Source organism: Penicillium paradoxum (genome assembly GCF_028828445.1).
Source record: "Penicillium paradoxum strain IBT 22861 chromosome Unknown utg000002l_segment0_segment0, whole genome shotgun sequence".
NCBI classification, from domain to species: Eukaryota; Fungi; Ascomycota; class Eurotiomycetes; order Eurotiales; family Aspergillaceae; genus Penicillium; species Penicillium paradoxum.
Window position 1 is genome coordinate 1,868,634 of NW_026643180.1, and position 27,123 is coordinate 1,895,756.

General features: G+C 49.0%; 12 protein-coding genes across 12 annotated transcripts; 7 read left to right on the plus strand and 5 right to left on the minus strand.

Moving 5' to 3' along the window:
- Positions 1-562: 562 nt before the first annotated feature.
- On the plus strand, positions 563-3,036 carry N7457_000695 (origin recognition complex subunit 1; the record flags this gene model as incomplete). The annotated part of the gene is made up of 3 exons (XM_057171763.1): positions 563-1,336; positions 1,393-1,514; positions 1,563-3,036. 3 exons carry the CDS (start codon positions 563-565, stop codon positions 3,034-3,036), a joined length of 2,370 nt encoding a protein of 789 aa, XP_057035666.1.
- Positions 3,037-3,459: 423 nt separating this feature from the next.
- N7457_000696 (WD40 repeat domain-containing protein) lies at positions 3,460-4,818 on the minus strand (the record flags this gene model as incomplete). Its single annotated transcript, XM_057171764.1, has 1 exon — positions 3,460-4,818. One exon carries the CDS (start codon positions 4,816-4,818, stop codon positions 3,460-3,462), a length of 1,359 nt encoding a protein of 452 aa, XP_057035667.1.
- Positions 4,819-5,294: 476 nt separating this feature from the next.
- Positions 5,295-6,364, plus strand: N7457_000697 (ankyrin repeat domain-containing protein; the record flags this gene model as incomplete). The annotated part of the gene is made up of 6 exons (XM_057171765.1): positions 5,295-5,346; positions 5,398-5,423; positions 5,520-5,648; positions 5,723-5,845; positions 5,905-6,234; positions 6,284-6,364. The coding sequence occupies 6 exons, from the start codon at positions 5,295-5,297 to the stop codon at positions 6,362-6,364; spliced, it is 741 nt and encodes a 246-aa protein (XP_057035668.1).
- A 480-nt stretch (positions 6,365-6,844) lies between these two features.
- On the plus strand, positions 6,845-8,848 carry N7457_000698 (flavin-containing monooxygenase; the record flags this gene model as incomplete). Its single annotated transcript, XM_057171766.1, has 6 exons — positions 6,845-6,932; positions 7,001-7,123; positions 7,174-7,253; positions 7,311-7,632; positions 7,693-8,331; positions 8,385-8,848. The coding sequence occupies 6 exons, from the start codon at positions 6,845-6,847 to the stop codon at positions 8,846-8,848; spliced, it is 1,716 nt and encodes a 571-aa protein (XP_057035669.1).
- A 1,104-nt stretch (positions 8,849-9,952) lies between these two features.
- N7457_000699 (uncharacterized protein) lies at positions 9,953-10,801 on the plus strand (the record flags this gene model as incomplete). Its single annotated transcript, XM_057171767.1, has 1 exon — positions 9,953-10,801. The coding sequence occupies one exon, from the start codon at positions 9,953-9,955 to the stop codon at positions 10,799-10,801; it is 849 nt and encodes a 282-aa protein (XP_057035670.1).
- Positions 10,802-11,073: 272 nt separating this feature from the next.
- N7457_000700 (phosphatidylinositol-specific phospholipase C) lies at positions 11,074-12,213 on the minus strand (the record flags this gene model as incomplete). Its single annotated transcript, XM_057171768.1, has 1 exon — positions 11,074-12,213. The coding sequence occupies one exon, from the start codon at positions 12,211-12,213 to the stop codon at positions 11,074-11,076; it is 1,140 nt and encodes a 379-aa protein (XP_057035671.1).
- A 261-nt stretch (positions 12,214-12,474) lies between these two features.
- On the plus strand, positions 12,475-14,163 carry N7457_000701 (uncharacterized protein; the record flags this gene model as incomplete). Its single annotated transcript, XM_057171769.1, has 3 exons — positions 12,475-12,993; positions 13,041-13,939; positions 13,989-14,163. 3 exons carry the CDS (start codon positions 12,475-12,477, stop codon positions 14,161-14,163), a joined length of 1,593 nt encoding a protein of 530 aa, XP_057035672.1.
- A 1,095-nt stretch (positions 14,164-15,258) lies between these two features.
- Positions 15,259-16,877, minus strand: N7457_000702 (Zn(II)2Cys6 transcription factor; the record flags this gene model as incomplete). The annotated part of the gene is made up of 3 exons (XM_057171770.1): positions 15,259-15,290; positions 15,347-16,633; positions 16,682-16,877. The coding sequence occupies 3 exons, from the start codon at positions 16,875-16,877 to the stop codon at positions 15,259-15,261; spliced, it is 1,515 nt and encodes a 504-aa protein (XP_057035673.1).
- Positions 16,878-17,323: 446 nt separating this feature from the next.
- Positions 17,324-18,870, minus strand: N7457_000703 (H(+)-transporting V1 sector ATPase subunit H; the record flags this gene model as incomplete). The annotated part of the gene is made up of 3 exons (XM_057171771.1): positions 17,324-17,936; positions 18,000-18,516; positions 18,576-18,870. 3 exons carry the CDS (start codon positions 18,868-18,870, stop codon positions 17,324-17,326), a joined length of 1,425 nt encoding a protein of 474 aa, XP_057035674.1.
- Positions 18,871-19,426: 556 nt separating this feature from the next.
- On the plus strand, positions 19,427-22,157 carry N7457_000704 (M protein repeat protein; the record flags this gene model as incomplete). Its single annotated transcript, XM_057171772.1, has 3 exons — positions 19,427-19,607; positions 19,664-21,147; positions 21,213-22,157. 3 exons carry the CDS (start codon positions 19,427-19,429, stop codon positions 22,155-22,157), a joined length of 2,610 nt encoding a protein of 869 aa, XP_057035675.1.
- A 253-nt stretch (positions 22,158-22,410) lies between these two features.
- Positions 22,411-23,497, minus strand: N7457_000705 (uncharacterized protein; the record flags this gene model as incomplete). The annotated part of the gene is made up of 2 exons (XM_057171773.1): positions 22,411-23,349; positions 23,444-23,497. The coding sequence occupies 2 exons, from the start codon at positions 23,495-23,497 to the stop codon at positions 22,411-22,413; spliced, it is 993 nt and encodes a 330-aa protein (XP_057035676.1).
- Positions 23,498-24,280: 783 nt separating this feature from the next.
- On the plus strand, positions 24,281-25,381 carry N7457_000706 (uncharacterized protein; the record flags this gene model as incomplete). Its single annotated transcript, XM_057171774.1, has 5 exons — positions 24,281-24,317; positions 24,442-24,729; positions 24,841-24,915; positions 24,975-25,076; positions 25,182-25,381. The coding sequence occupies 5 exons, from the start codon at positions 24,281-24,283 to the stop codon at positions 25,379-25,381; spliced, it is 702 nt and encodes a 233-aa protein (XP_057035677.1).
- Positions 25,382-27,123: the final 1,742 nt, after the last annotated feature.

Genomic DNA, 27,123 nt, shown 5'->3' on the forward strand with positions numbered 1-27,123 from the left:
TAGGGAGGTCCTGTAATAATACGATCCGAGCTCAAAGCTACACACACATTAGGACAATTGACATAGTAAGATTGTGTAGGACATGGACAATAGTCAGTCATTTGAGGGAATAAAATTAGATAATCACCAACCACATACGTACATACTCTAGGTTCCAGTTGCAGCAGACCACTTGGGGAGACAACACAGGGTCACAAAGGTGCAAACCGGGAGACAGTAGGTACGTGGCATTGTACGTCACGAAAACGGCGAGAAACCTAAATGAGAATGCCCTCGCTGAGAATGAAATCAAAATTTTGCATAACCGTATGTTTGGACAAAGTGAAAGTGTACGGTTCTCTTATTTCTGCCAGACATACTCTCAAGATGTACGGAGTAAGTAGTGTCTTTATCCGTTGTAGCAAAATGGAGTATGTGGGTACCGCAAGATAGAGACTCGAGCTTGATTGGTCCGGCCCCCTTGATGCGCTAATCCGGAAAGGGACGAAAGTGGACAACGCGTCAAGCGCGATTTCTCCTTCGACATTGCATCTCCAATCTGGTCACATATCTCGTACTTCCAATGAGTGATAGCGACTCTGATTCCCCGCCCCAGAGGCGCAGCGCCCGCGAGCGCGCACAATGGATGACCAAGGGAGCTCTGGTTCGAGACGATTCCGACGATGAACTAGGCGTGGAGGATCTTCCGTGGAACTGGGTTTACGATACCAATGAAGAGATTAGCCAGGACAATGTGGTCGATGAGGGCAGCCCCGTGAAACGTGGCAGAAGACGCTCTGCCCGCCCGGCCCGCATGAAACGCAAAATTATTGGCGCACAGATGGGTCAATTCGAATGCAAACTGGGTGATGTCGTTCTCTTGAAGTCCCCCGAGGCTGGAAAGGACTGGGTAGGCATCATCACACAATTTGTGGAAGAGGAGGATGAAGACGAACAAGACGAGATTCTCAAATCCGTCAATATCATGTGGTTCGCATCACCCGACGAATTCATGGGCACGAGGAACAAGCGCCGAACCGACGCCTTGCCTAATGAACAATATATCACGCTGGACTTCAACAATAACCCCTTGACATCGATCAGCGGCAAAGGCAAGGTCATGTCTCAAGGCTCATTCAATGCCAGATACCCCAATGGTCCCCCGAAGAACAAGGCCCAATTGGCAGAATACAACAAGTGCATTATTTGCCGACGGGGCGTGAACCAGGTTCAAGGAAGGTATACCGATGAGTTCACCTGGGAAGAGGTGTACAATGAAGACAACATTCACCAATTGATCAATTGGGTCAAGGAGGGATTGAAGGCTTCCAGAAAACGCAGAGCTGCGGACAATGACGTGAGTCTCAACACATGGGCTTAAGTGAAAGGCAGTGCTAATCTGGATTATCGCAGTATGTTGATACCAAAGATTCAGTGGTACCTTCAACCCCGAGAAAAAGACAGCGACTGGCGGCAACAAATGCCACACCGCAATCACAGCGCAAAAAGGCCCTTACGACGCCGACCCATAAACGGTATGAGACGACGGAAAGCTTCTTAGAAGTACGACTAACTTGCATTAGGATCGTTGTGAAGAAGCCACTCGAATTCACTCCGCTGGGTACTCGGGTTCTCTCGCCCACACATTTCGAATCTCCCTATCGTCAAGCCCGAAACTTACTACACGTCTCTACCGTTCCAGACTCATTGCCTTGCCGAAAGACCGAGTTCAACACTGTATACAATCACCTAAGCGCTGCGATTATGGAAGGCACAGGCGCCTGCATCTACATATCCGGCACTCCAGGCACTGGCAAGACTGCCACAGTGCGTGAGGTCGTCGCACAGCTGAATGGTGCCGTGCATGAAGAAGAGATGGATGACTTTATCTTTGTGGAGATCAACGGTATGAAAGTCACTGACCCGCATCAATCCTACTCCTTATTGTGGGAAGCCCTGAAGGGCGATCGAGTTTCACCTTCGCACGCACTCGATCTTCTCGAAAGGGAATTCTCAAACCCCTCCCCTCGTCGAGTCTCTTGTGTTGTTCTCATGGATGAGTTGGACCAACTTGTCACAAAGAACCAGTCTGTTATGTACAACTTCTTCAACTGGCCTGCTCTCCGCCACTCGCGTCTCATTGTCCTGGCGGTCGCAAACACCATGGATCTCCCAGAAAGAACCTTGAGCAACAAGATCTCTAGTCGACTCGGTCTAACCCGTATCACATTCCCGGGTTACCGTCACACAGATCTGATGGAGATCATCAGCACCCGCCTGGCCAGCGTCCCAGGAAACATCGTTGACCCAGATGCGATCCAATTCGCTAGTCGCAAAGTAGCCGCAGTGAGTGGTGATGCTCGACGCGCTTTAGATATTTGCCGTCGAGCAGTTGAAATCGCCGAGCAAGCTGCCGATGAAGCTGCCGCCGCAGCTGACACGGCCAACGACGAGACAGAATCACTGCCTCCAACACCTAGCAAGACACCTGCTCGGCGAAACAAGGCTATCACAGCCAAGGCAGCTGGTGAATCGACCCCAGCTAAACCTCCTCCCGCCAAGGGCCAACCAGGGCGCGTCACTATCGCCACCATCAAGCAGGCCATCCATGAAGCTACATCAACCCCACTCCAGCAATCTTTGCGCTGTCTCCCGCTACCAGCAAAACTCTTTCTCGCAGCTCTTCTAGCCCGCGTTCAACGAACGGGTCTCTCCGAATCTACCATCGGCGATGTTCTCGACGAAGCCCGCCGCATCGCCGATGCAGCGGTCGCCGTTGCTGGTGCCGCCGGTGCTGGCGTTAAGGATTTCTTGTTGGGTGGAGGCCCCAATGCTCGAGTACGACACTTAGGATATGCGGCTATGTCGCTTATGAACTCAGGTGTTCTGGCGCTGGAGCAGGGCTCTGGCTCTAAAAGCGTGCTTGGAGGTACTACGATTCCCACTCGTGGTGACCGCAGTAGTAAAGTCCGGCTCAGGGTTGCGGCTGAGGATGTCAGATCTGCTTTCCGAGAAGATGTTGAGGCTAAAGGTTTTGGTTTGGGCATTGACCAGTGATAAGGATTTTGTAAGTGTTTTGATATGTTACGCATTGTTTGGAGTTAGCGTAATATTGCACAATAGATTGCATATGATACCCTTTCAGTCAAACTCTGCCTTGCATTATGAACTCGTAGAGTTGGCTTCTTCTTCGTAGTGCTTTTTCTTCGTACGGGTTCGAATTGGCTAGGTTAAATCCAGGGACATGATATAGGTAGGCCGATTGAGGATTTAATAAAACAGCACATGATTGACCCGTTTTCAAAGACATGCATGAACCTTTCAAGGTAAAGTTCTTCTGATACATACAGCCCGCAGACCGCGCTTAACTCCACATACATATTTCCAGTATTGTTTTGATAGCGAGAAAAGAAACAAAAAAAGGGTATTAGACAATTGGAATAGAGGGTTGTTCGGATGCCAGTGACGCTGGTCACTCCTCTAGTACCGCTGTCTACCGAGAGTCGGGGCCCAAGTAAGAGGATGAGTCTCAGGTGTGGCGTCTTCATCCTGCTTCCAGACCTTGATGGTTTTATCAGCCTCACCTGTGATGAGACGCAGACCAGTGCGATCAAATGTAGAGGTCATGATTCCGGCCTCGGCCTCGAGGGAGCCGGGCTGTGCAGTCGTCTCGATAGACTGGAAGCGGTGGCCAGTCTTCCAGTCCCAGAACGACATGGATCCATTGTCGCCACCAGAGAAGAGAACATTCTCGTCGTTGACAGCGAGAGAATTGATGACAGAGTTATGACCGTCGAAGTTTTGCATGAAGTCACCCTTGGGACACATCCATTGCTTGATACTGCCAGTGCTGGCACTGGCAAATGTGAACTCAGTAGGGTGGATTGCAAGATTGCGAACGCCCTTCTTGTGGTGTGTCAGGACGCCCATGCTCTTGCCAGCGGCCAAATCCCATAACCGGACTGTAGAATCGAGCGAGCCAGAGATGATTTGAGGGTCGGCCTCTTGGCACTTGATGTCCGCAACAGTTCCCTTATGTCCGCTGAGGACGTGAACGTTGCTTCGTGTCCGCATATCCCAGACTCGGCAAACGCCATCACGACCACCTGTGACTAACAGATCGAGACGAGGGTGGAGGGCGAGTGTGTAAACACCGCTGAGATGACCGTGGTAGTGTCGAATGACCTTGTTCGTCTCCAAATCCCAACATTTGACCATCTTATCTTCGCCGCACGAGAAAAGGTACGGATGCCGGGGTGATACTGCTAGCCCACGAACAGTGGAAATGTGACCAGTGAGAGTCAGACGCAAGGCGCCTGTTGCCAGATTCCAAATCTTAATAGTCCTGTCTCCTGCTCCACTAGCAAACCACTGGTTGTTGGGTTCCACTGCCAAAGCTCTCACCCATCCCAGGTGACCTGAAATGACGCGCATCAATTTCCAGGGCGCATGCCAATCGGGACGCTGTTGTTGGGTGGCGGAAGGTCTCTGAATCAAACTCGTCGGTTGCTCTCCGGCAGCAGCAGCAGCTCCTGCTCCCGTGCCTGATGGCCGCCTCACAAGTGACATAGACTGGCCACTGCCATCTGCGAGCTTCTGCGCTTGAATCTTTGGGCGTTTTGTGCGGCCAGCTGCGGCCTTTGCCTGCTTCTCTGCGAGCGCTCGTGGGAGTTCGGTGATATCCTCATATTCAGCTTTCCGTCGGTAAGAAACACCGATTGAGCCATCTGTAAGAGTCGAAGGAGTAACCATCAAGTACTCAGCACCGAAGAGTTCGGCGGTCCGCTTGGCGGACATGCGTACCGCGTCATCGGCAGACTGAGGTGAAGTATAGTCCATTGTGTGTGCGCGAGGTGATGGTATTGGGGAAGTGGGTGATATCGGTGCTTTGGACGATCGGGGCGCCGAAGAATCACGGTTAGATCGTGCGCGCAATGAAAAGCCTGCGGCTGGTTCGTGATTCAGGTCTTGTCCGGAGGTTCAACCTGAGCGCCAATTTTGCAAGTAAAATCGATTGGAACTTGGAGCAATGACCCTGGCAGCTCAGAGCTATGTATGATTGAAACTGGAAGCAGAAGATATGCGTGAGTCTGTAGTCGAAGTTGCAACGGGTGTATCTGCCTGAGGCGCCATCCTTGAAGCATTATTATGCCGTTCCAACGAGGGCGGTGAGCAGTGACCTTGTCTGGCGGTGGGCGGTGAGCATGACATTGCTGACTCGGCCGCCGCAGCTTATCGCAGCTCTTATCGCAGTAGCTCCAGGGTTATCCACGGATGATCCTCCCAGGTATAACTCTTCCTCCACCAAAGTCACCATGGATTCCAATCAGAAATTTGCACTGCATGAGGCTGCGCGGGAAGGACGAAGTGAGACTATATTACTCTTATGTAGCATTTTATACTAATAAAATCCCTTAGATGAGGTCGTCGAGTCGTTGCTCAATGTGAGTTGTACTCCACCTAGGCCTTAGACTGCCCCGCAAGATCAAGCTGACGCTTATTCTTTTCGGTCTTCAAGAGAGAGGCTAACAATGAAACAGGCAACCCCGAAATCTGCCTTTGTGAAAGACGACGATGAGCGTCTTCCAATTCATTGGGCTGCAGCATACAACCGGCTCCCGGTCGTGGAACTGTTAGTCGCTATGAAGGATTTCGACCCGGATGTAGAAGTGAGTACAAGAGATCCCTTCTCTTTCCAATATTCATCCATTTTCGCCTTCAAACCATCGCTAAAGAAACATAGGATGGCTCCGGGTGGACGCCTCTCATGATTGCAGCAAGCCTGCAAGATGCTGCAGGTGACGCGACGATCGACCTGCTACTACGAAAAGAAGCAGACGTCTCCATGAAAAGTAACTCCGGACAGGTAAGCTTCCTGCGATAAATACATTGCTACTAGTCAAATATGAGCTTACTGTTTATTAGAATGCTCTGCACTTTGCAAGTTCCAAGTCCAATATTTCCACTGTCCGCACCTTGCTTGCCAACAAGTGTAGCGCGAGAGTCAAAGATAAACGTGGCCAGCTACCACTCCACAGAGCGGCTGCAGTGGGATCTGTGCCCATTCTGAAGACTCTCTTGGAGGAAGGTAAAAGCCCTGTCAACGCAACGGATGGGGACGGATTTACAGCACTTCACCACGCTATTTCTGAGGGACATGGACCTGCTGCCATTTTGTTGTTGAAGTCGGGGGCTGAACCAGACAAAAGAGACAGCGAGGGTAGATTGGCGATTGAGCTGGTCCCCGATGACAAAGTACGTTTTTCCCCGGAACTTGACAACTTTCAACCGTTATTTAGAACAGAACACTAATTCTTCATCGTTTGTCCAGGTCAAGCAATACATCCTACAAACAGCAGAGAGGGAGGGAATCGAACTTCCTTAAATCCTGAAGGTGTCTCGTGTCTCTGTAGTTTGCAAATGCCAAAACGAACAGCTGCGGGGATTCCAGGTATATGCCTCGGATGTGGTGCTTTCCCCGCATTTCGCGTCTACCATTCCTGTTTGACGATCATGAATGATTGCCCATTTTATATCGAAGATCAACTGCCTCGTAGCCTTTTTATAAAAAGAACTCCTTTAATGGTTACTATTCAAAAAATTGAACTCAAACGTGAGCGCAAAGCCCTTCGGATGGGCTTTTTGCTCTTTATGCATGAACTGTGATATCAGTTGCATAGAAATATGCAAGACCAACAAACAATGAGAGACCTCGGTAATGGCGGCGTTTAGAGAACAGCCAATACGAATAACCGGTGGATTGGGGAGGTTGCAGGGAAGCTTGGAGTTATATCTCAGGCTGCTGTCCACATTTTACCTGAGTGCTTGTCAACTCTTGGATAGTGCACCACCAACATTAATCAGAATGTCGGTATTGAATAACACACGCCTCCCTGTGGGAAACAAAGACTTTACGCATGCCACCGTGGTCATTATTGGCGCTGGCATATCGGGTATGCTGAGATCCTAACGGCATATTATCTCCTAATTGCTCACGCTAACCCCCTGATCTCTCCTCAAGGAATATGCATGGCAATCGACCTGATCAAACGGAATAAAACTCAAAATTTCCTTATTCTGGAGCAAAGTAGCAGCGTCGGTGGAACATGGAATGACAACAAGTATCCCGGCTGTTGCTGCGACGGTAAAGCACCCTCCAATGAATGTAATGACACAACAGCTGATTCAATCTAGTGGCGAGCTCGCTTTACAGTTACTCGTTTGAACAAAGGCACGATTGGTCAAGGGAATTTTCCGGGCAAGAAGAACTCAAAGTCCGGAACACCCCGAATCCGCGCTGCTTTATGAGCCATTGCTAATTATGTGTCGAGCAGAAGTATCTCGTTGGCATCGCAGAGAAACATGGACTCTACAAGCATATCCGATTCAACTCCAGGGTAGAAGAAGCTCGGTGGAATGACACTGAATCCAAGTGGAAGACAAGCGTCGTGCTATCCGGGCAAAAGGACAGCGAATTCTCGAGCTCATATGTCTTAAGCTCCGACTTTCTTGTCTCCGCTGTCGGACAACTTAATTTACCCCGATATCCTGATATCCCGGGCCTAGATGATTTTGAAGGGAAAATAATGCACTCTGCTCGATGGGACTGGAGTTATGATTTTACAGGAAAGCGGATCGCAATCATTGGAAACGGTGCGCATTGTCTGCCCGAAAATGTCCATCCATTCAACATAATACTGACTATCTCGATAGGAGCAACTGCTGCTCAAATCGTCCCTGAAGTTGCTCAGGTTGCTTCTCATCTCACTATTTATCAGCGAACGCCAAACTGGGTTATTCCTCGCGGCGATAGACCAATATCCAACCTTGAAAAAACCCTTCTCAAATGGCTCCCACTACTTCTCTGGCGCAAGCGGGCGCTACAAATGGATTATCGGGAGAGTTTCTATTCGGCTGTTGCAGATGAAAGCTCAGGCTTTGCCCATATGATTCGGAACTTATGCACCGAAACCATGAAATCCCAACTAGCGGAGAACCCCGAGCTATGGGACGTGCTAACGCCCAAATATGCGCCGGGATGCAAGCGAATCATCATTACAGATGACTACTATCCCACCCTTGCCCGTGACAATGTCAGCTTGGAGGTTCGGGGTATCACATCTGTCACGGACAGCAGCATTGAAGTCGACGAAGAGGATGAACAGCCATACGATCTTATTATTCTTGCCACTGGCTTCAGGACCGTGGAGTTCATGCACCCCATTCAAATTTATGGTTCGAATGGCCGGTCCCTGCAGGATATCTGGAAGAATGGAGCGATGGCCTTCAATGGTGTGACAGTCGAGGACTTGCCCAACTTCGGAATGTTCTACGGTCCCAACACTAATCTCGGTGAGAAGCCTTAAGATCAAACCGCGAGTTTATTCATTCTGACCTATAAACAGGACACAACTCTATCATCCTCATGATCGAAGCACAGTCGCGGTATCTAAACACACTGGTTGGCGAAGTCATCAGAGCTCGTCAGGAGGGGAAGACGCTGGCTCTCAAGCCAGAGCCGGGGGCTTTGAAAAGCTTTAACAATAGAATACAGGCAATTCTCCGGACTACTAGCTTTGCAGATCCAAATTGCAACAGTTGGTATAAGAGAGATGACGGGGTCATCACCAATAATTGGTCAGGGACTGTGGTTGATTATCAGCAAGAGCTTTCGAATGTACAGTGGCAAGACTATATTGCTGAGGGAACTTGGAAGGACCACATCACGGACAAGGCTGCGACAAAAGTGGGCCATGTTAAGGAAGAGACCTTGTTGAGCAATACTTCCTTGCTCGTGGGAGCGAGCAGTATATTAGCGACGATTGGTTATTTGGCAGTAGCTCGCTCAAGAGGGCCCAAGATGCGGTGAACGAACTGATCTGGACATCTTTTCATAGCTAGCTAGGGGTCTAGGATATATAGCCGGGATTTATATAACATACATATCTTACCACCAATATCGTCACGTTTGCAAGGGTCCGATCCTTCAATTGGCTATCAATGCAGTGATTAGATTGGTATACGTATCATGTTAGAAGATATGCGGTGGGAATTTCATATAGGGAGAATGTAAAGGTTACTCTTTGATATTGAGAATAACCTATTAGCATTTGATTCTGCGCATTCAGTCGATACAGTGGCGCAGAGTATATCTACAGATACCTCGACGTCAGGGGGCGCCGGTACCGCGAGGGCTCGTATATTCACTTCTTTATTTGCATTTTTAGGGGCTGCAACTACTGCAACTTCGGTACTTAAATAGTCAAATTTCCCGAGTCCTCTCCTGAAAGAGAGATAATTTACTGGAGTTATGTGGAATGTTGAGTATGGGCAAAAGAAGCGAGCTATCCCGGCCTTTCATGTACTTTCACAACCTAATGGAACTTGCCCTGCATTTTCTCGGTCTGGAATACAATGGTTTTACTTGAGCCATTGCTCTCTTTATAACTTTTGTTTCTCTTATTGCGCTTTTCATTCGTTTATGGAAGTTCTCCTCGTATCTGAGGCATTTTTTCTCGGCTCAAACTTCTCAGGAATAGAGATGGGCTAGATTGTTCAACTCAACATGATTCGATAATAAAATGGCAAGACATGCCCAAGAAAAGCCTCGAAGACGCAGATATCACATGGAGAAGGGTGAAGAGGATCTGCGATATGTCAATTTTCGTTTGGGACCGAGGAATGTAGGGCTGCATGCTTGAGTGCCCAGCCCTTCCTGGTTATTCATGAAATTGGCGTGCTTCCAATGTTCTTTGGGGAAATTAGCCCGATATAAGTTGATTAACAGCCCCTTGCAAGATGCTCCCTTCTGTTTACAGAAGTTGGAGACAACCAACTAAACGACGTCATACTTCCATCGATACTTCCATGCTTCTTCCTTTATAACCACAGCATTCTCTTTCAAATATCTTTTCTCTTTTAATTTGAGTTATCTCCTCTCATCCACTGAAGATATCCTCCACATCGCCAAATCATGTCTGCCTTACCAATATTGGTGAAACGAGCTTTCTCCTTCGACCAAAGTCCCCCCAGAAATGAGCCGCCCAGCTCGCCAGCAAAAAAGCGCCGAGTCGATGGCGTTGACGAAATTTGTTTTGATACACCTGTTCATTCTGGTGGCTCCACAGATTTTCAAATCCAGAACATAGACAAAACAATCGCCGCCATTGAACGTGCGTCCAGCTTAAGGAGTGCATATGGAGATGAAAATTTGCCAATAGAATGCAACTGTCCGCCCCTGCGTGGCCGTTCTGACTATCGTCTTTGGCGGCGCAGGATCAGACTCGTTCTCAGCCACAATTTCCTCCTGGAACTAATTGATGGCGAATTCGCTAAACTCCCCCGATCACATCGCTTGGAATACGAACTAGATCGATTGAAAGCGGCTGCGGAAATGATCATTAATAACAATCTGTCTCCTATCACCAAGCCAATTGTGCGCAATCTGCATGAACCGCATGAGATGTGGGAGAAGCTGGAGAAGCACTGCAAACCCTCTGATTGGAGTTGTACACGATCGGGCTGGCTTGACCTGCAGAATATCAGATACAGCCAATGTTCTGATATTTGGGAATATGTGTATAGGGTAGATGATGCATGGAGGTGCATCTGTCTTGACAGGGAGGATGTCCTAGAGAAACATGAATTGGCACGTTGTGCGAGCCTGATGTGTGGTCTGGACGCGCCGAAATGGGAAGGTTGGAAGATGGGGTTGCTTTCTGGCCGCAAGGCTAATATACCGAGCTGGGAAGACCTTGTGGAAAGTCTGACCTTAGCAGAAGATAAGGGTCTTGTGTGTGATGCGATTGGCATGGCAATCTGATCGAATTCGATGTTCTTCAATAACACTGTTCAAGCTGTTGTGTCTTTCTCACAGCGTTCTCATGCTCTGCATTTCAAAGATTGCCATACACGAGGAAATTAAGCTTTATTTTCTTCTTGCTCTTGATATTTCTTGTTCTTCAACTGTTATTCCTATGCTGTACAATACAGAACAACCTGAGGTTTTTCTGGGATATAAAACATACATAGATACATGATACATGTGAGATGTATTTATAGGATCTGAGATAGAGCAACAGGTTCAGTATTATCTCATAGATTAAGGAATGTATCAATCAGGTCGGAAGGCTGATTAAAGAAGTCGAACATCACGATTCCCACTCGCTTGCCTTTAAGGCCTCCCAGGAATGGCACTAGGTGCTGATTAACTCCACCAGCTGGTGTGTAGTCGCTACCATTCCCCAAAGCCATGATCCGAGGCCAATCAGGGGGAATATTTGCTATGTTGGTACCAGATGCCCAGGTCCAGAAGAGACTGTCCGGGTGTTGGCTAGTTGCTTTGCGGATGTGTTCCACCGTGACATTATATTTCCACTTGATGTTCTCAACCGCGCTCGACCCTGTTGGTGTGAGGGGTTGGTAGTAGTCTTCTATGTAGGCAGTCAGATCCTCGTCCTTGTTGTATACCAAAGTGAGATCTGGGCTGTTATCGGTCCAGAGAGCAGGGGGGAAATGCAAGCCAGGGAGAGCAGTTGTGTAAGATTCCGGAAGCTTGTCCAGATCAAATCGGCGCATGAGAGTAATCTTGCCGCGTGATTCACCCAGTGTCCCAAGTCTGTCTTTGGTTTGAAGGAAGTAGTGGCGTGCAGCGGGAGAGGTGAGGGTGTTATAGAGCTGTAGCTGTACGGCCGCGTTGTTGGATGCATACAGAGCTGTCAACCCTTGGTATTGAAACGAGAGAAATATTGTCTCCGACGGATGATCATCAAGCCATGCGTAAAAGCCAAACAGCACATCATTGACTGTGGCTGTCTGCGAGAGCAGGGCCTGAGCGTGATAAAAGATGAGGGTTGAATTTGTCGGGTCGAAAGCATACCGCAGGTCAAATGCGCGGATTCCCATATTGAGCATATCGATCAAGGATAACTCCTGACAACGAAGCATTTCTGGCACTGGAACAGATACCTGATTGAGATCTGTGATGCCCCGCAGGGCATCTTGCGTTGCCTGGGTGTAATTCCACGTGGCGCTGTCATGGGTGCCAGGGATGTTCATATGAACGAGCAAGGTCTCATCGGGATAGCTCTTCATCCATTCTATTGTGCTCGATGTATTTTTGGTGTATGATCCAAATATTGGAGTGGCATTTTCAAGGACGGCCTGAAGTGCAAAATCCGGTAGGGCAGCAGACACCAGGGCGGCCATGGCCATAACGAATGAAGCCTTCCACATGATGTTCATGGGAACAAGGGGTAATGAGAGTTCGTTCAACCCAAGACTAACTTTTGAATAAAATTCGGAGGCTTTAGATTCATCGCATTGACGAAAATAGCTCTCGGAGCAGGGACCTGCAGGGGGCGGCCGCCAATGCTCAGGTGCAAGTCACCCGGCCCTTCAGGGAACTGATCTGCCGCTGGTTTGTTTCTCGCATCAACACCACAATCGATGTCGAAAACAACGATTTAGCTGAGAAGTGGCAATCATTCCAGCCACATGGCTACTGGATCTTCCCAGGTTGGCTTGACGACGCCACGTGCACCGATCGTCAGGTCGCGACTGCCACGACTGCGTTGGAGCTTCGTTTTGTTTCTTGTCTTGGGCTTAGTCGCAATTATTGCGGAATTCCTTATATTCAAAGATCTCTGGAAGATTTGGTTCTCCTTCCCTGAACCCCTCTCCATTATGCGCGGCCTCAGTCTGGTTTCCGCGACCTCTGTGTTCGGCCTCACGCCCAGCGATACCTTCTATCCCCCAACACTAAACGCGACAGCATACATCAGCAACAGCACTATCGGTACATATGGAGGTATCTACAAAGCTCCAACGAATGGTCCAACCGAGGGAATCCCCTACGGCACCTATGACTATTGCTCCATGCCACATCCTCGTCCGTCGGAATACAAGCTACCCGAAGCTCTAGCCAATGGCTCAGCCAACGGAAAGCTTGTGTACTTGGAGTATTTACAGCGCCACCAGCGCCGCTCTCCATACAATATTCTCCCCGGTGGAGAAGTAAGCAATCCCTAGATCAATTCTGGGCCCAAACTCACCCTTTCCAGAACCAAGCATACCATTGCGATGATGTGCGCCCGTACCTCTATGCCGGCCCCAATAGCGCAAGTGGCATCCATGCCATCCCAATGTATGCACAGACATATCAAGACCCATCTAATCCATTCATGCCGGATGTGAATGGCACCTGCCAGTACCCGCAGATCACTATTGGAGGTATCCAAGATGGATACCAGCACGGCAAGGACCTGTGGAGTATCTATGGCGAGAAGCTTGGTCTAATTCCCGATATGCCAAATAAACGCGTTTGGTTCCGCTCCAGCGAGTCCGCCCTTACACAGGCCTCGGCTGGTGCGGTTCTACGGGGCGTGTGGCCTGACTTTGAAGGAGCTCTGCCTCTGCGTCAGATGGTTTCGTCTGTCGATACCGTTAACAAGGGATATTCCTGTCCCGCTGTCGGCTCTATGCTATTGAGTCTACAGTCTACCAAGCAGTGGAAAGAGCATTTGAGTGTCACTGAGGAGTTACGCTCGAAGCTGGGTGCCATGCTGGGCGCGTCAGATAGTTCTTGGCAGGATACGTTTGATCACTTCTCGGATAATTTCCAGGCTCGTCTTTGCAATGGCTATGATTTGCCTTGCAGTTTGTCAAATTCTTCGGACTGTGTTATCATGGAGATGGCTGAGGAGGTCTTCCGTGCTGGTGACTGGAAGTGGAACTACTACTGGCGCACGAACCCGCATGTGGCCAAATACATCCAGATTGTCGAGGGCTTGTTTATTGGTGAAATCATTTCTCGTCTGCAAGCTGTCCAGGATGGGAGTTCTACCATTGATTACAGTCATATCTTTATCCACGATGGAGATATTGGTCCTATTCTAGGTTCCTTGGGCATCGAAGCACTGCGCTGGCCCGCTATGGCATCCAACATTGCTTTTGAGGTTTGGTAAGTCGCATTCTCTATCTGTACTTTTGAGCTCTCTAATAATTTCTAGGGAGACCACGGAGCGGGAGAATGAAAGCTCCTTATACGCTAGGGTTTTGTATAGTGGCCACCCCGTACGAAGCATCCATGGTGTTCTTGACTGGGTCCCTCTCTCGGAGCTGATTGATATAATGCACCCCTATGTCCCCGATGATATTATTTCCCTCTGTGGGCAGACTAACTAAGTACTTCGCAATAAGGGGCTGAGAATAAATGCAACAGAATTCGCTACATATCATCCTCAAAAACGAACTATACACGTATTTATCTATCAACTACTGAACAAAAGGACGCCAGATATGTTGTCTCCGCGTCCAATTGGTAACTAAAGGCTTTCTTCGCATTAAGGATATAGTAAAGGGAAGGATCAGGCATCTCAAACTCGTTATATATGTGTTCATCAATCTCCCCATTATCATGCTACTTTCTAGGCTGATCGCTAAAAAACAATATTTCCTCCCACCTACATCCATGGTTATTACATGCACCTTGCACCTGCAAGAGTCAGTTATGGTTAATCTGCACATTATGAATGCACTTCTATTCCAAAGCACCTTGATACTAGGGATCAATCATCGTGTATTAGGAATAACGATACCGTGAGTCTGCGCCAATCACCGATTCTACCAAACGTCAGTCCCAAGACTCGATGAGCCCGAGCCCCGAGCCTTACGTTATGTGAGTTTCCCCCAGGGTCTCCGGGGTTCTCTTCGGATTGGCTCATAGTTCTAGAGGGGACCTGTAAAGCTATCCAAACTCTCCAATGGAGGCAAATCAACTGCTTAGGAATCACATTTAATCTAGCCTCCGCTTCCATGGGAGACTGAACTCGCGCCATCCGCCAATTCCGGAGATTGGCGTCTTAAGGCCATCTCCGACATCATCCCTCTGATATGTTTGTAATGTTCTCGGTGAAACCTGATCTGGTCTCGGATTATGTTGCTAAGAACGGAATACGAAGAGGTTGCATTTGATTAAGAATGTGCTATTGGCTTGACTATACTGTATATAAGTAGCTAATAAGCACCTTAGATGCAGAATTAAGCTTGCAAGGAGATGGATGGTAAGCAGGGTTGATATGTATAAAATTTTCAAAAGAATTATTTCGCCAGTCACGACTTCCCAACGCCGAGGCTCAAATATGTACTCCAAAAGTCTTGCTGCCGATGCCGATGATATGTTGACACAGAAAGTTATAACACAAAGAAAGAAAGATATATCTGAACGCAAACATGATTCATTGCGCATGAGGAATAACAGCAAATTCTCCGCTGGCCTCCTTAGTAAGGGATGAAATCGAGCTGCATTCGCTCTAAGAGTCAAAAAATGTTAGCATGGGGCACACAAGGTTGCTCAAAAACTTCTTACCGAGGAAATGGCTCCAGTCTTCTTCTTCACTGAGCTGGTTAGACCAGTACTGCTCGAGGAACCTCAATGACTGAAGAACGTTCGGAACACGAATAGTGTCGTGCAAAGACGATAACAATCGCTTGACCGTATCCCGATCTTGGTCGCGCGCCTCGCAGCCCGCAATGAAAATCGGTGTTGTTAGCATTACCCAAGGCGAGAGACCTGCTGATGGACCAATCTGTGCCGTGCATTCCAGGATGCGCCGGACCGATTGCTGCACTTCTGGTGACGTACTTGGTGTCTTCCGAAGTCGACGGTGGATCTGGATGAGCGCACTGTGTTGGAATGCCTCATTGCAGAGCAAGAGCTGTTGCGCGCTCTCTGCCGACAATGCCTGTGCGGCCCCAGGATAAAACAAAGGTTGTGAATTTGAATCGCGATTCATGAGTTGTCGAATTGCAAATTCCAGAGAAGCGGCATCATTCTCGACATCGCTATCAATCTCTCCTGCTACAAAGCCCTGGGTCGCCTTCTCGGCTTCATGGCTTCGCCAGGCAGCAGCACCAATCTGCCGGAACACGGCTGCAAGGTCTACGCTGAACCCCCAATAATCATCCAAATAATCAGGAGTCCCGCCCAGTCCCATTAGATCAGACGAGGCGAAATCTGAGACATCTCCGATGGGCGGGCCATTCCCGGTCAGAGCCGTGAGCGAAACAATCGACCAATACCAACGATCCAAATACCGCCGGAAACCGCTCGTGGACCGTGGTGAATCCTCACCAGCAACATCCGACGCCCTCATCAAAGCCCTCGCTCCATCAATATGGGCTCTCCATGAGTTCGGATTGATCGCTCCAGAATGGATCTCGGCCAGGCAGAGTGTCCGGGCCGTCGCTACTAACGCTTCCGAGCCCTTGGACGAGGGATTCTGCAGCTCTTTCCGGAAATGTTCCAGACTGAGAGCCATCAGTCGAGCAATATCCGGAGCTGATTTCACGCTCTCTGACTGATTATGTAGGGCTTGGATATGGATCGCCGAGAGAGCGGTGGTGGCGTAGAGTAATGAGGGAGTCTGGAGAGCCATGGGGATCAGCATGCGACATATATCCTTCTGCATACCCGAATGGCACGCCGTAATCTGAGAGGCATCGTTGATAAAATGGTGTAAAAGAGCCTTTTGATTGGAGGACAAGGACGAGAAAGGGTCGACGGATTGCGATCGAGTCAGTTCTGATCCAGTTTTGGCGCTGGCCGACTGTACCGCCGCTTTGGTTGTGTAGATAAACTCTCCTGGTGAATACTCTGGAGGGGTTAGTGTTATGCGCATGTACCTTTGGATAGATCACATACCGAGTCTCTGCATACCCCCAGCTCCGACGCAGGCCCCAAACCGGGATCGCGAGAACGTCCGTCCTCCCCACTGCAATTGCATCGCATATTGACATTTCTCGCCCGCAGTCTGGCAGCGCCCACAGCTTGGTCTCTGCTCGTCACATTTTTGTCGGCGCGCCTTACATCTCTTGCAGCCTGTGAAGGACCTCGACATGGGTGCTGTGGTCTGGTGGGATGATGTTCCGGAGAATTCTTGCGGGGAATGGAAGGATCCCCGGACATAACCCGAGCTCCCGCGTGGCAAAGGTGGCTTCTGGGACTAACAGAGAAGTATTTATTTTACTAATATAGGTACGCGGTACAAATCGATACTTTGCTGAGATTTAGTTTGTGGTAATGCTTATGTAGTATCTTTTGTGTGGCACGTCTTGGATTGTTGAGCGGTCGATCGCGAGGTCCACCATTCGAAGTATGTATTGCAATATCAAACTCCAACGGTGGGTCATGAAGGGAAAATGTGGATGTAATCCCAAAATCCCAAATAATAATAAAAAAGGAAGCAAGTATGCGTTATGGCAAGAAAATACATAGAGCATGCCAACCAGAGTATATGTTCATCCCGGAAAGCCATCAACATGAGTGATAGACACCCTTAGGGGATCAGCCCTCAAAGGTATACCGAAGCCATTCGCCAACGGCGTGCAAACTCTCCCATCGCACTGATTCATCTTTATCGGCCATTAGTTCCATCACCCGCGCCTTCAGGCCCAATCGCTCCAGTTGTCCACGGCGTTCCGGGACCTCCTTCACCAGGTTTCCTACATCACTGCAAGCGATAGCCAGCACCTGCTTGTCATTGTCCCAGCTTTTGGACAAAATCTCGACCAATTTCTTAGGCAAAGCGCCGTTCGACTCCTCAACGATGCGCCGCGCGTTGTCTTTCCAGAATGTCGGGTTCTTGTGAGGGGGCGACCAGCGCAGATGACCTGACTGGACCTCAGCGGCATATTCGTCAAAGGTAGTCTGTGTCTTGGTGTATTCATCCAACATCGAAGAGAGCGCGGCGAGATCCTCGAGCAGATCGGGGTCAGTCAGGTGACGGCCAGTCAAGTTGGTCAGGAGGGCGGGGAGCCGAACGAACACCGCAATAGGCAGTAGGGTCGTCGGGTTGCTGGAGCAAAGATTGTACAAAGTTGCAAGAAGCAAGCGAGTAGTCTTTTCCTTCGGTGAGAGTCGCAGAAGGTGAGTGTAGAGTTGGATGATTTCATAGTTTCTAAGCGGAATTAGCAGGCGCTCAACGTGTAGACTGGTTGCTGATCCTAACAAGGTCACTTACTCTTGAAGTTCATCACCAACGAGAGCACCCTCAAACGAAAGTTGCCACAGCACTAGAAGAACGCGATAGAGAAGTTGGAGGCCAACACCACCAGCAAGGCCGGGCTCGACACCGCGGCTACTGCTTCCCAATGTACTTACACTATCTTTGGCTCCCGCTGCAGTTCGAAGAGTGTCGATCAAGGGATTGAGAGTCTCTTGGCGTTGTGCCCAAAATATTTCTCGGGCTCGACTTGTTCTCAGCAGGTCTGAGAACCCTTGTACGCCAATATCTTGGAGCCCACTGTCCTGATTCTTGGTTAAGGTGGAGAGATAGGCGTAGAGCTGTGGGAGAGCCTCATTGTCGCGCGGTGCGGGCTTGGAAGATGTAATAAGACTGTGTGAGACGAGGGCCGTGAGGAAGGTGGACGTGAGCAGAGGGATGGGGTCTTCGGCGTTTGACGAGTGCTGCAGGAAGGGTAAGAATGGCCTGTAGGGTTCTGGATGAGACACAAGCGAGTTTGCCAGAGAGGGCACATCTATGGGCGATCTAATCAGTATATTTCTTTGAATATCGAGCACCGACAGTAGCGTCTACCTTGGATCAAGTCCGAGGCTAGCACCAGTATATACTGCACGATATCGGTCCTTCGAGAGGCCGAGTCCAAGACACTCTTCCCCTGTGCGCCACCGGCCAACAGATCTGTATATCCAGCAAGATCTCCTTCTATCGTCTGGCGGCGCTGCTCCTTGCGCACCTTGTCCACGGCCTTGATCTTCTTCAGGTGGTCATCGGTGATGTTGCCCGCTCGAACAGCACCCTCCCACGGAATTGGTCGAGCTCGAATGTTATTCTGGAGGGAACTGAGGTAGGTGGGTGGCTCCAGCGACATTGTGGATGTAGTTTGAGAGGTTCCAAGCCAGCAAAAAAAGAGCGACGCTAGCTGTGAATGATGCAGGTAGAGGTGTGTCCAGAGAGACGGGGGAGCTTGGGGATGACGGAAGCCTGTGCCAAGACCGACGGTATCTCAACCCATGGCCTCAATTTCAGTTCTCTGTTTCTTACATTGACTGTTGCTTCCTATATCTCTCTGTGTATTCTCTTTTTGTTCTTACCAGCGAATCTCCTACTACTGATATTTTGCCTCGCATTTATCGGTTTATCGGCCCCGCGCCTTGATCCTTGTCTTGATTTCTGCCTAATACTTCGAATTCAGTTTCCATCTTGCTAGTTACTCGTTTTTCTCGCGTCGCATCTCTGCCATTGCCGAATACGGTCTCAAACACTTCGCATTATTTGTCGTCGAATTGACCCTGAGACGTCCCTGACGAGATAATTGCGACAAGTTAGCGTCCGAGCGCAGCCCCCACCGAATCGATGCGAATCCAACACGAAGCACTTGCCGCTTAGTAGCCTGTCCGCGATTCTCAATACAGTAATCTGTCGCAATGGCACAGAATTCACAGACCCAAAAGCCAAAATGGGGCATGGGATCTTTTTTCCAGCAGGCAGTAGCGGGCGTCGAGTCTAGGCTGGATCATATTCTAATGGATGAGGAGAATAATCAGACTACAAAGCCCGCTGAAACTCATGATCTGGAACCGCAACCGCCGAAGGCTCCTACTATTTGTATGAAATCCACAATATCATGTATGATCCGAACAGATCCACTAATATCTTTTTAGCGGTTTCGCGCAATTCATCGAGCGCGCGAAGAAATGACCGACTTCAGGAGCGTCTAGCCCGAGCCATGGTGAAGCAAAATGCCTCCAATATCACCTCTCAATCTCCTCAGAGCCGAATCTCATCACGACCTGCTAGTCCAGTACCCAGCAATGAAGCTCGGTCCAGCATCGATGTTGATTCCAGCGTCGCATCGGCGAATAGTGCGACAGAAGACAACAAAGCCCCTCAGCTGAACCATGACAGCAATGTAGCAACATTGGCCTCGCCAAGAGTGAGCTACGAGTCAGGAGTATCGCCTCGTGTTTCGGTGGACCTGAGTGTCGCTGGCTCCGCGCCCGAAGGTTCCGTAGAGGTGGCTCAATCATCCACCGATTCGGTCAAAGGTAGTCAAGAGCTGTCGGACTCGCAACCCAACGACGTAGTCAGTACTCTCGCTTCGGGTGATAGTCCGCGAGTTAGCGTTGAATCACCGGAGGAACTGCCGGAGCAGGATAATAACCCGGACATTGTGCGCTTGCAGGCTGACCATAAAGCTGCTGAAGCCCAATGGCAGGAGGAAATGCATGTTTATATCGAACGCATTGATGCATTGCAGTCGAAGTTGAAATACCTCGCTAAAGATGCTGCCGAGTCGGCTAAGAACGCTGCGGCAAGTGCTACTCCAGGGAGTGCGCAGAAGCAACTCCTAGAAAAGGATGAGAAAATTGCATTGCTCCTTGAAGAGGGGCAGAAGTTATCTAAATCAGAGATGGACCATCGGACTGTGATCAAGAAGTTGCGCCAGCAACTTACTGAAAACGCAAAGTCCCAGACTGAATTGAAGAAAAGGACTGACAAACTTGAGCGGGATCTGGTCAATTCTGAAGCAAGAACCAAGCGGGCAGAAGCTGCAGAGAAGAGGGCAACCGAATCCTTGTCATCTCAAACAAAATCTACGAAGGACTTGGAAGCAGTTATCACTGAACGCAATGCGCTCAGTCAAACCGTCCAAGAGATGAGGTCACAATTGAATCGGGCAGTCTCCCGTGCCGAAACTGCCGAGACCAAGGCGAATTCCGATGCTCTAGAGCAGGAGAAGCAACGAGCAACAGAACTAGATGAGGAGCTGTCAAATCTAAAGATCGAGCGCGAGATTAGCGAACACAAGTCCAAGAGGGAAATTTCAGACCTGCAGGAAAAGATGGAACAAGAGAAGGAAAGATCTCGAATGCTTGAGGCTGAATTGAAGGGTGAACAATCTGTTTTGGAAAGCAAGATGGAAAGTCTTCGCTCCCGCGCAGAAGAGGCTTCATCGGGGGCAACGGGAGAGACTCAGGCCAAACTCCTGCGTCAGATTGAGACCCTGCAAACCCAATATGCTGCCGCTAGTGAAAATTGGCATACGCTAGAAGGCTCTCTGCTTTCACGGCTGGCCAATGTGGAAAAGGAACGTGATGATGCCGGTCGACGGGAGATTGATCTTCGGAAGAAGATTCGAGAGATGGTAAGATCTCAATTCCCATTCCGCCATTTCTTATTGTAATGTAGGCGTTACTGACATCGATTTAGAACCAAAAACTGAAGAAGTTTGAGGAGGAATTGGATAATGCGAAAGAAACCGAGCACGATCTAAAAAGCCGACTCGATGAGCGCATGGAAGAGCTGCAAAAGTTGCAGCAAAAACTCGAGAAAGCGGCAGATGACCTTACCTCAACGCAAAAGGACATGGCAGAGCAGAAGAAAACATGTGATGCAACGTGGGCGCAGAAATTGGAAGAGGAGCGGGCTAAATGGAGGGAACAGGTAAACTCCCCATCGCACCTGCGTGGAATGTCACCCGTTGGGTCTGTTCGGCGGTCGAGCACCCTCGAAGCCATGACCCCAGGGCTGTTGGATTTCCGTTCGCCTAGCCGACGCTCGTCTGTTCTGCCTTTTGCATCACCAGAACTTGGCACCCCGCCCCGGCAAAACTCCTACCCTGCCTCAATCACACAGGCCACGCTTTCTCCTCCACAGATCAACACTAACCAGTCAATCATGGAAGCACCATCCATCAGCTTCGAGCCGGACGAGTACTTCGGTGATTCTGGCACGCCTGTCACTCCTTCCGCGTACGGTGGTACCCAGGCACCTCCATCACGCGGTATCAACGACATCATCTCCGAGTCAACCGTCGGTGCAGGTCCATCCGTGCAGCTGGTTGAGCGCATGAGTGCCACAGTCCGCCGCCTAGAGAGCGAGCGTGCTGGCTCCAAGGACGAACTAGCCCGCGTGACGACCCAACGCGATGAGGCCCGGCAACAAGTTGTGGACCTTATGCGGGAACTCGAGCAGAAGCAGCTCTCCGCTTCTCGTGTGCAGGAACTTGAAACAGAACTCGAAGACCTTGATCAGCGGTACCAAACGACTCTTGAGATGCTAGGCGAGAAGAGCGAACAGGTTGACGAGCTGAATGCTGATATCGCTGATCTCAAAAAGATCTATCGCGAGCTCGTTGACAATACTATGAAATGAGGGCGAACTAACTAAATGTCTATCTACGATCTATTGAGCCGCCGGCTGGTCCTTTTTCAGCGTTCTGGAATCTTCGTGTTTACATTAACCTGATCTATGTTTGTAAATAGAATATATCCTGTTTTGTACAAATCAATCGACATTATGCAATGGATTAGCCCCTACCTACATGTACTTATGTAGGTACATGTATATAATAGGATTGGGTTATTGAAATTCCTTTTGTTAGATATACCTAATGGACATAATCATATCAAGAAGAAGAATGCACCGAATTCCCAGCTCCCGGGTTAAACTGTACCAACTGCTGAGTGATCTCGCTCTTCTTCCTATCCCAACTCGCAAGAAGAACATTAAGTAGTTCATTGGCGACACCCAACAACAAGAAAATTGCAATGACCTGGCCAAACGTCCACCCTTTTTCTTCTGGATCGAGATTGTTGCGACTAATGGTCTGTTCTAACGAAACGATCAGATATATACAAAACGCGCAATACGCCACCTTGTTCAGCGTGTATCGGAGCAGCGCCGGGCCATGGAGCATCTCGGGTGGCTCATGACGATTCTGGTAAACAGGCGGATTCACCTCCACGAACCAATTGATCCAGCCTCTGGACTGACCCTCAATCCTGTTCCCAATGCCGGGATTCCGTCTCCGATATGCAAAAAAACCACATAGACACGGCAGCATACACGTGAAAGTGAGAGCAAAAGTAGCAACAATCAACCCCATTGTCCCGAGAATGATATATCGGAACACGGGAGAGGTGGCTTTGATGCTGACGCCAAAGACCACGTATATTGTATCCTTGTTACACTGGGGTTGACTGCCAAAATTTGGCGCTGTCACCCAGAGATAGACGTTGAAGGCGAGGAAAGCCGCCAAAGCCAGGACCTGGATTATGGCGAAGAAATACAGCCGCCATGGGCCGAGTCCTGCATATCGACCTTTGCTCACTAGGTCCGTGCCTAATATGGAGAGGAGGTGCACAACGCATATCGCGTGGAAGAGTGTTAGGTCGCCCCGGACGGTCTGATAGATTGCCGTGCAGAGGAGGGCTAGACCTTGCATGCCGAGGGCGGAGGAAACACCCCGCGAGAATTCTTCTTGGTCTTCTCCTGGAGTAAACACCCGAAGTAGATAGCTGACTATAGAGCCGCCTAAACAGAGGGCGTAGATGGATATACGAATCTGTGGGTCATGTGTTAGATGAATAGTTCTGTGCTTGAGATATGGAGGTGTATGGCGATAGGACGAGAATAGTGAGATTCGAGATGAGACTTACTCCAACTCCAGAGACATCGGAGTTAGCCTCAATGACACAAGTCGTTGAGTTCATCTTGTGCGGTACAAAGTCGCAGCAACGTCTTTCCAGGCGAAATACTCCCTGCAAGGTGAGTAGAGGCGGGAGACGCTCTATATCCCAATTTCGGTCCAAATATCCACCCCCAGATCTTACAGTCCTGTGTGCAGTATCTCTCGTTGCGCATGACGAAAGAGCGAAGGAAAGCAAGCCCAAGGCGCCAGGGCAAGAAAGTGGCTTAGCACCAGCATCGCGCTATGAAATCCTGCAATCATCATTCAAACCCATCATGATTCAAAGTCCGATACGCCAAAAGAGCAGTGGCTGAGTCTGCGGAGGCATTTTTGCTTGGACTGGGATTGGATCGCCTCCAGATGCCTTGTGTGGCGCCTGGGCGATGCTTGTTGCAGGAACCGCTAAGGCCGAATTAAGCCTGGTGAGGTGTGCTCGAGCCAACGCAAGAGTCTTAGTCTCGCCAAAGGAGCCCCGTGGTTGGTCAATAAGAAACTTTATGGTGAGCTTACTGCAGTTCCTCGTTTAGTTGTTGATTGTTTTAGCTGTTTACACCCGATTCCTAGACCTTTTAGGGGTTTTCAGCCTCTTGCAGCGTCATCCCTGTGACCTCAGGAGTCCTCTGGCACTGAGAAAATGGGGTCTTCGCGAGCTATCACTTCTTAGCTGAGCCGAGATAGTATTTTCCTTTTAAGACGTGATCATCCTCGTGAGAAAGTGCAAGGTGTGCGGCTTGCTTCGGTGAAATAATATCACGTCCATTACAGTATATGAACTGAATTGGTTGCTAATAATAAGAATTCCACCATGGATACAGATAATATGAAACGTCCTGCTATCAACAGTAAGTCTGAATTTCCCCTACCTAGGGGTTCAAAGCATGTTTAAAGGGGTGTCAGAATCCTTGCTGCTAGGCCCTATCGTGCTATAATTCGGGTACTCCGTACTTACTATATCTACCACTCTAGTATGGACATTCTTTGCCCTTGCTGCACTTGATGTCGCAGTAAATGCCGCTGCCGGTCCAGCTGCAGTGGCAACCGCTGCCCATGTCAATGGAAGTCCTCTAACAGCGAGAGCAATGCAAATTGCCGCACTCGCTGGTGTCACTAAATCGGGGGTATTGGCATTTGTCGAATTTGTGGGATTTGCAGGCTTGCCAACAGCCGCGTGGATACTACTGGTTTTGATAACGAGTAGCTTTGGGGTCTGTGTCTTGATTACGGCAGAGGTTAGCAATCTGGTCCTTGGGGAAAGTGAGTGCAAGCCCATCCTTAAAAAGATGATAGATTGGCCAGTCCTTTGTTGTGTGCGATCTGTGTGACTGGTAATAACTTGTCTGGAGATTTCTGTCTAACTTCGTGTAGCACCAAGTGCGCTGCTGATTGCAGCTGTTGTCGCCGCCATCCCACTCGCAGGCGAATGTATTGGAATATACCAATGTGTGTTCTCACTTTCTTCGCTTTCAACTCTTCGTTACTAATTTTGCTTCTGGGATCAGCGGCCGGGGGGCTATATGGCAGCAAACCACAGACACAGTTGTGTGTCATGGGTCTTGATGCCTTGGGAGGATACGTATTTGCTCGCATGGCACACAATGGGGGTCAGTTGACGTTGTTTCAGGGCAAGAGGTTTTGCAGGGGCGATTTTTCTGCTGCTGCTGCTTCTCCCGCATTTTACGTATGTTTTGACTAATGGTAAATTGCAGGCTACGATATTTGCTCTTACAACGTCGCCGCTGCCGCCGGGGCCGTATACGGTGTCGTCACTGGGTTTTTCCATACCCTCCTTGGATGTATCGCTGGAGTCACACATATTGAAAGTACCAATGGGCATTATACTGTGAGGAATGTTTTTGGAACAGTGCAAGGTTATGATGAGGGATGGCATCGGAATTTAACGTGGTGATCCCAACTATGAACCATATATATGATGGACAAGTTGTTTTAAAGTATTACGAGGGAGAATCTTTTCTTGTCTTACTAGCAATGTTCCTGCAGACTTCCTGAAATTTCGTGAGATAGAAGATATATGACATCCATGATTCGCATGAACTGAGTTGAACGACTAAGTCTCCTCGCACAAACAAAAGTTACATAGATATAAGACAGTCTGCTCAAAGCTTCTTGGTCTTTCCATCCTATTCCTAGTACGAAGCACTATTCTACTCCGTAGGTTGCGTAGATGTGTCCAAAATACTTCTTCGGTTGACTTATTGAATAGATCTCAAGGTAGCTGTGTAACGCATTAAACCTTCTTGCAGACGTGGATCAGTTGTTTTGCAATCGCTAATGTTTTGGTGCTGGTAAAATATGGCAAGCTTTCACAACTGTCTGAGCCAGACTGTTAGTTATCAAGAAGACCCATCAACCATCGATTCGGCCGCGCGGAACCTTAGGAGTTTTGACTTCGATCCTTGGGGTTGATCTCTCACCATCACGATAGCTCAGACTCAGATCCGTCCCTATGGTTTCCCCCTGGGTGCCATCTTGGAAGAGTTCGAGGCAATTGGAACAACCACATCATCTTTGTCTAGGGTGCGTTCCAAGTAAGGCAATCTACAGACGGGCCACTCATTTGGACGAGTTGGAAGGGAGTAAATCCGTCCTATACAAACGAACGGTTCGAATCAAGCATGGAGAAGTAGGGGGATTCAGACGCAGGAGGGGCTAGGCCCTGCTTCTTTGTACACCGCCATACCAACGAGGTATAGAGCCTAGCCCAGAAGTATGGGGGATGTGGAAGATCGAAACCATCTTCCAGGGCTAGGGATGTCTCTTTCATTCTGCCCCATCACTGGGGGTAGCCGAATAAAGAACCTGCCCCTGAAAATGTCTGAATACGACATCGAGACATCACAGAATGTACGGAGTACTCCGTACTCCATCACTGTTCAATGAGTCCAGACATCTTTGCTTCTAATCATAGAACGACCAGGGCTGGGGTTTACACAAAGAACAGAAAATCATGGATCGCCATACCCGCATGAGTTATCAATTCCATGAAGTGAAACAGATTCGACTGTGAGACACGGTCTAGATTTGAGTAAAAGGAGTGGATCAAACGGGGGTGCAGAAGCCACTTTTTCTTTGACGTGCACATGGACTGGGATGGTCACTTAGTGCCGCGTATGAATCGACTACAGCATGTATGGAATTCTCCAGGACGACTGTATTGCGCTCATTTCTTGATACTAGAGAGATTGGTATATATTGTTAGATCAAAAACAATATTTCGAGTCATTCGGTGTTCAAAATTGAGGATTGGCGATTCAATCAGCGACAGCTAGGGTGGACCCTGGAGCAGCCCTATCTTCACGCTGGAATCAATAATAATTTTGATGGAACAATAGGCCAAGCCACATGGGTATTTTTCTGTCTTTTTTCGTGAACAGGTGCTAGGATAGTAATTTCCAGTCTTTTTGGAGACTAGACTAGGGAGTGAAACAATCCTAAACCCGACGGTGTACGGAGTACCGAACATGAATAAGGGGGAACAGAACTTGTGCACAAAATTAATAATTCAATTCGAGGGTAGCGTACTCCGTACGGAGTAGTTAGGGACATTTCATGACTTCAAACGGTTCTATTTTCCGAGACATGAAGTACAGGGGAGATTAAGTCTATTTTGAACGCAAGGAGCACATAGTG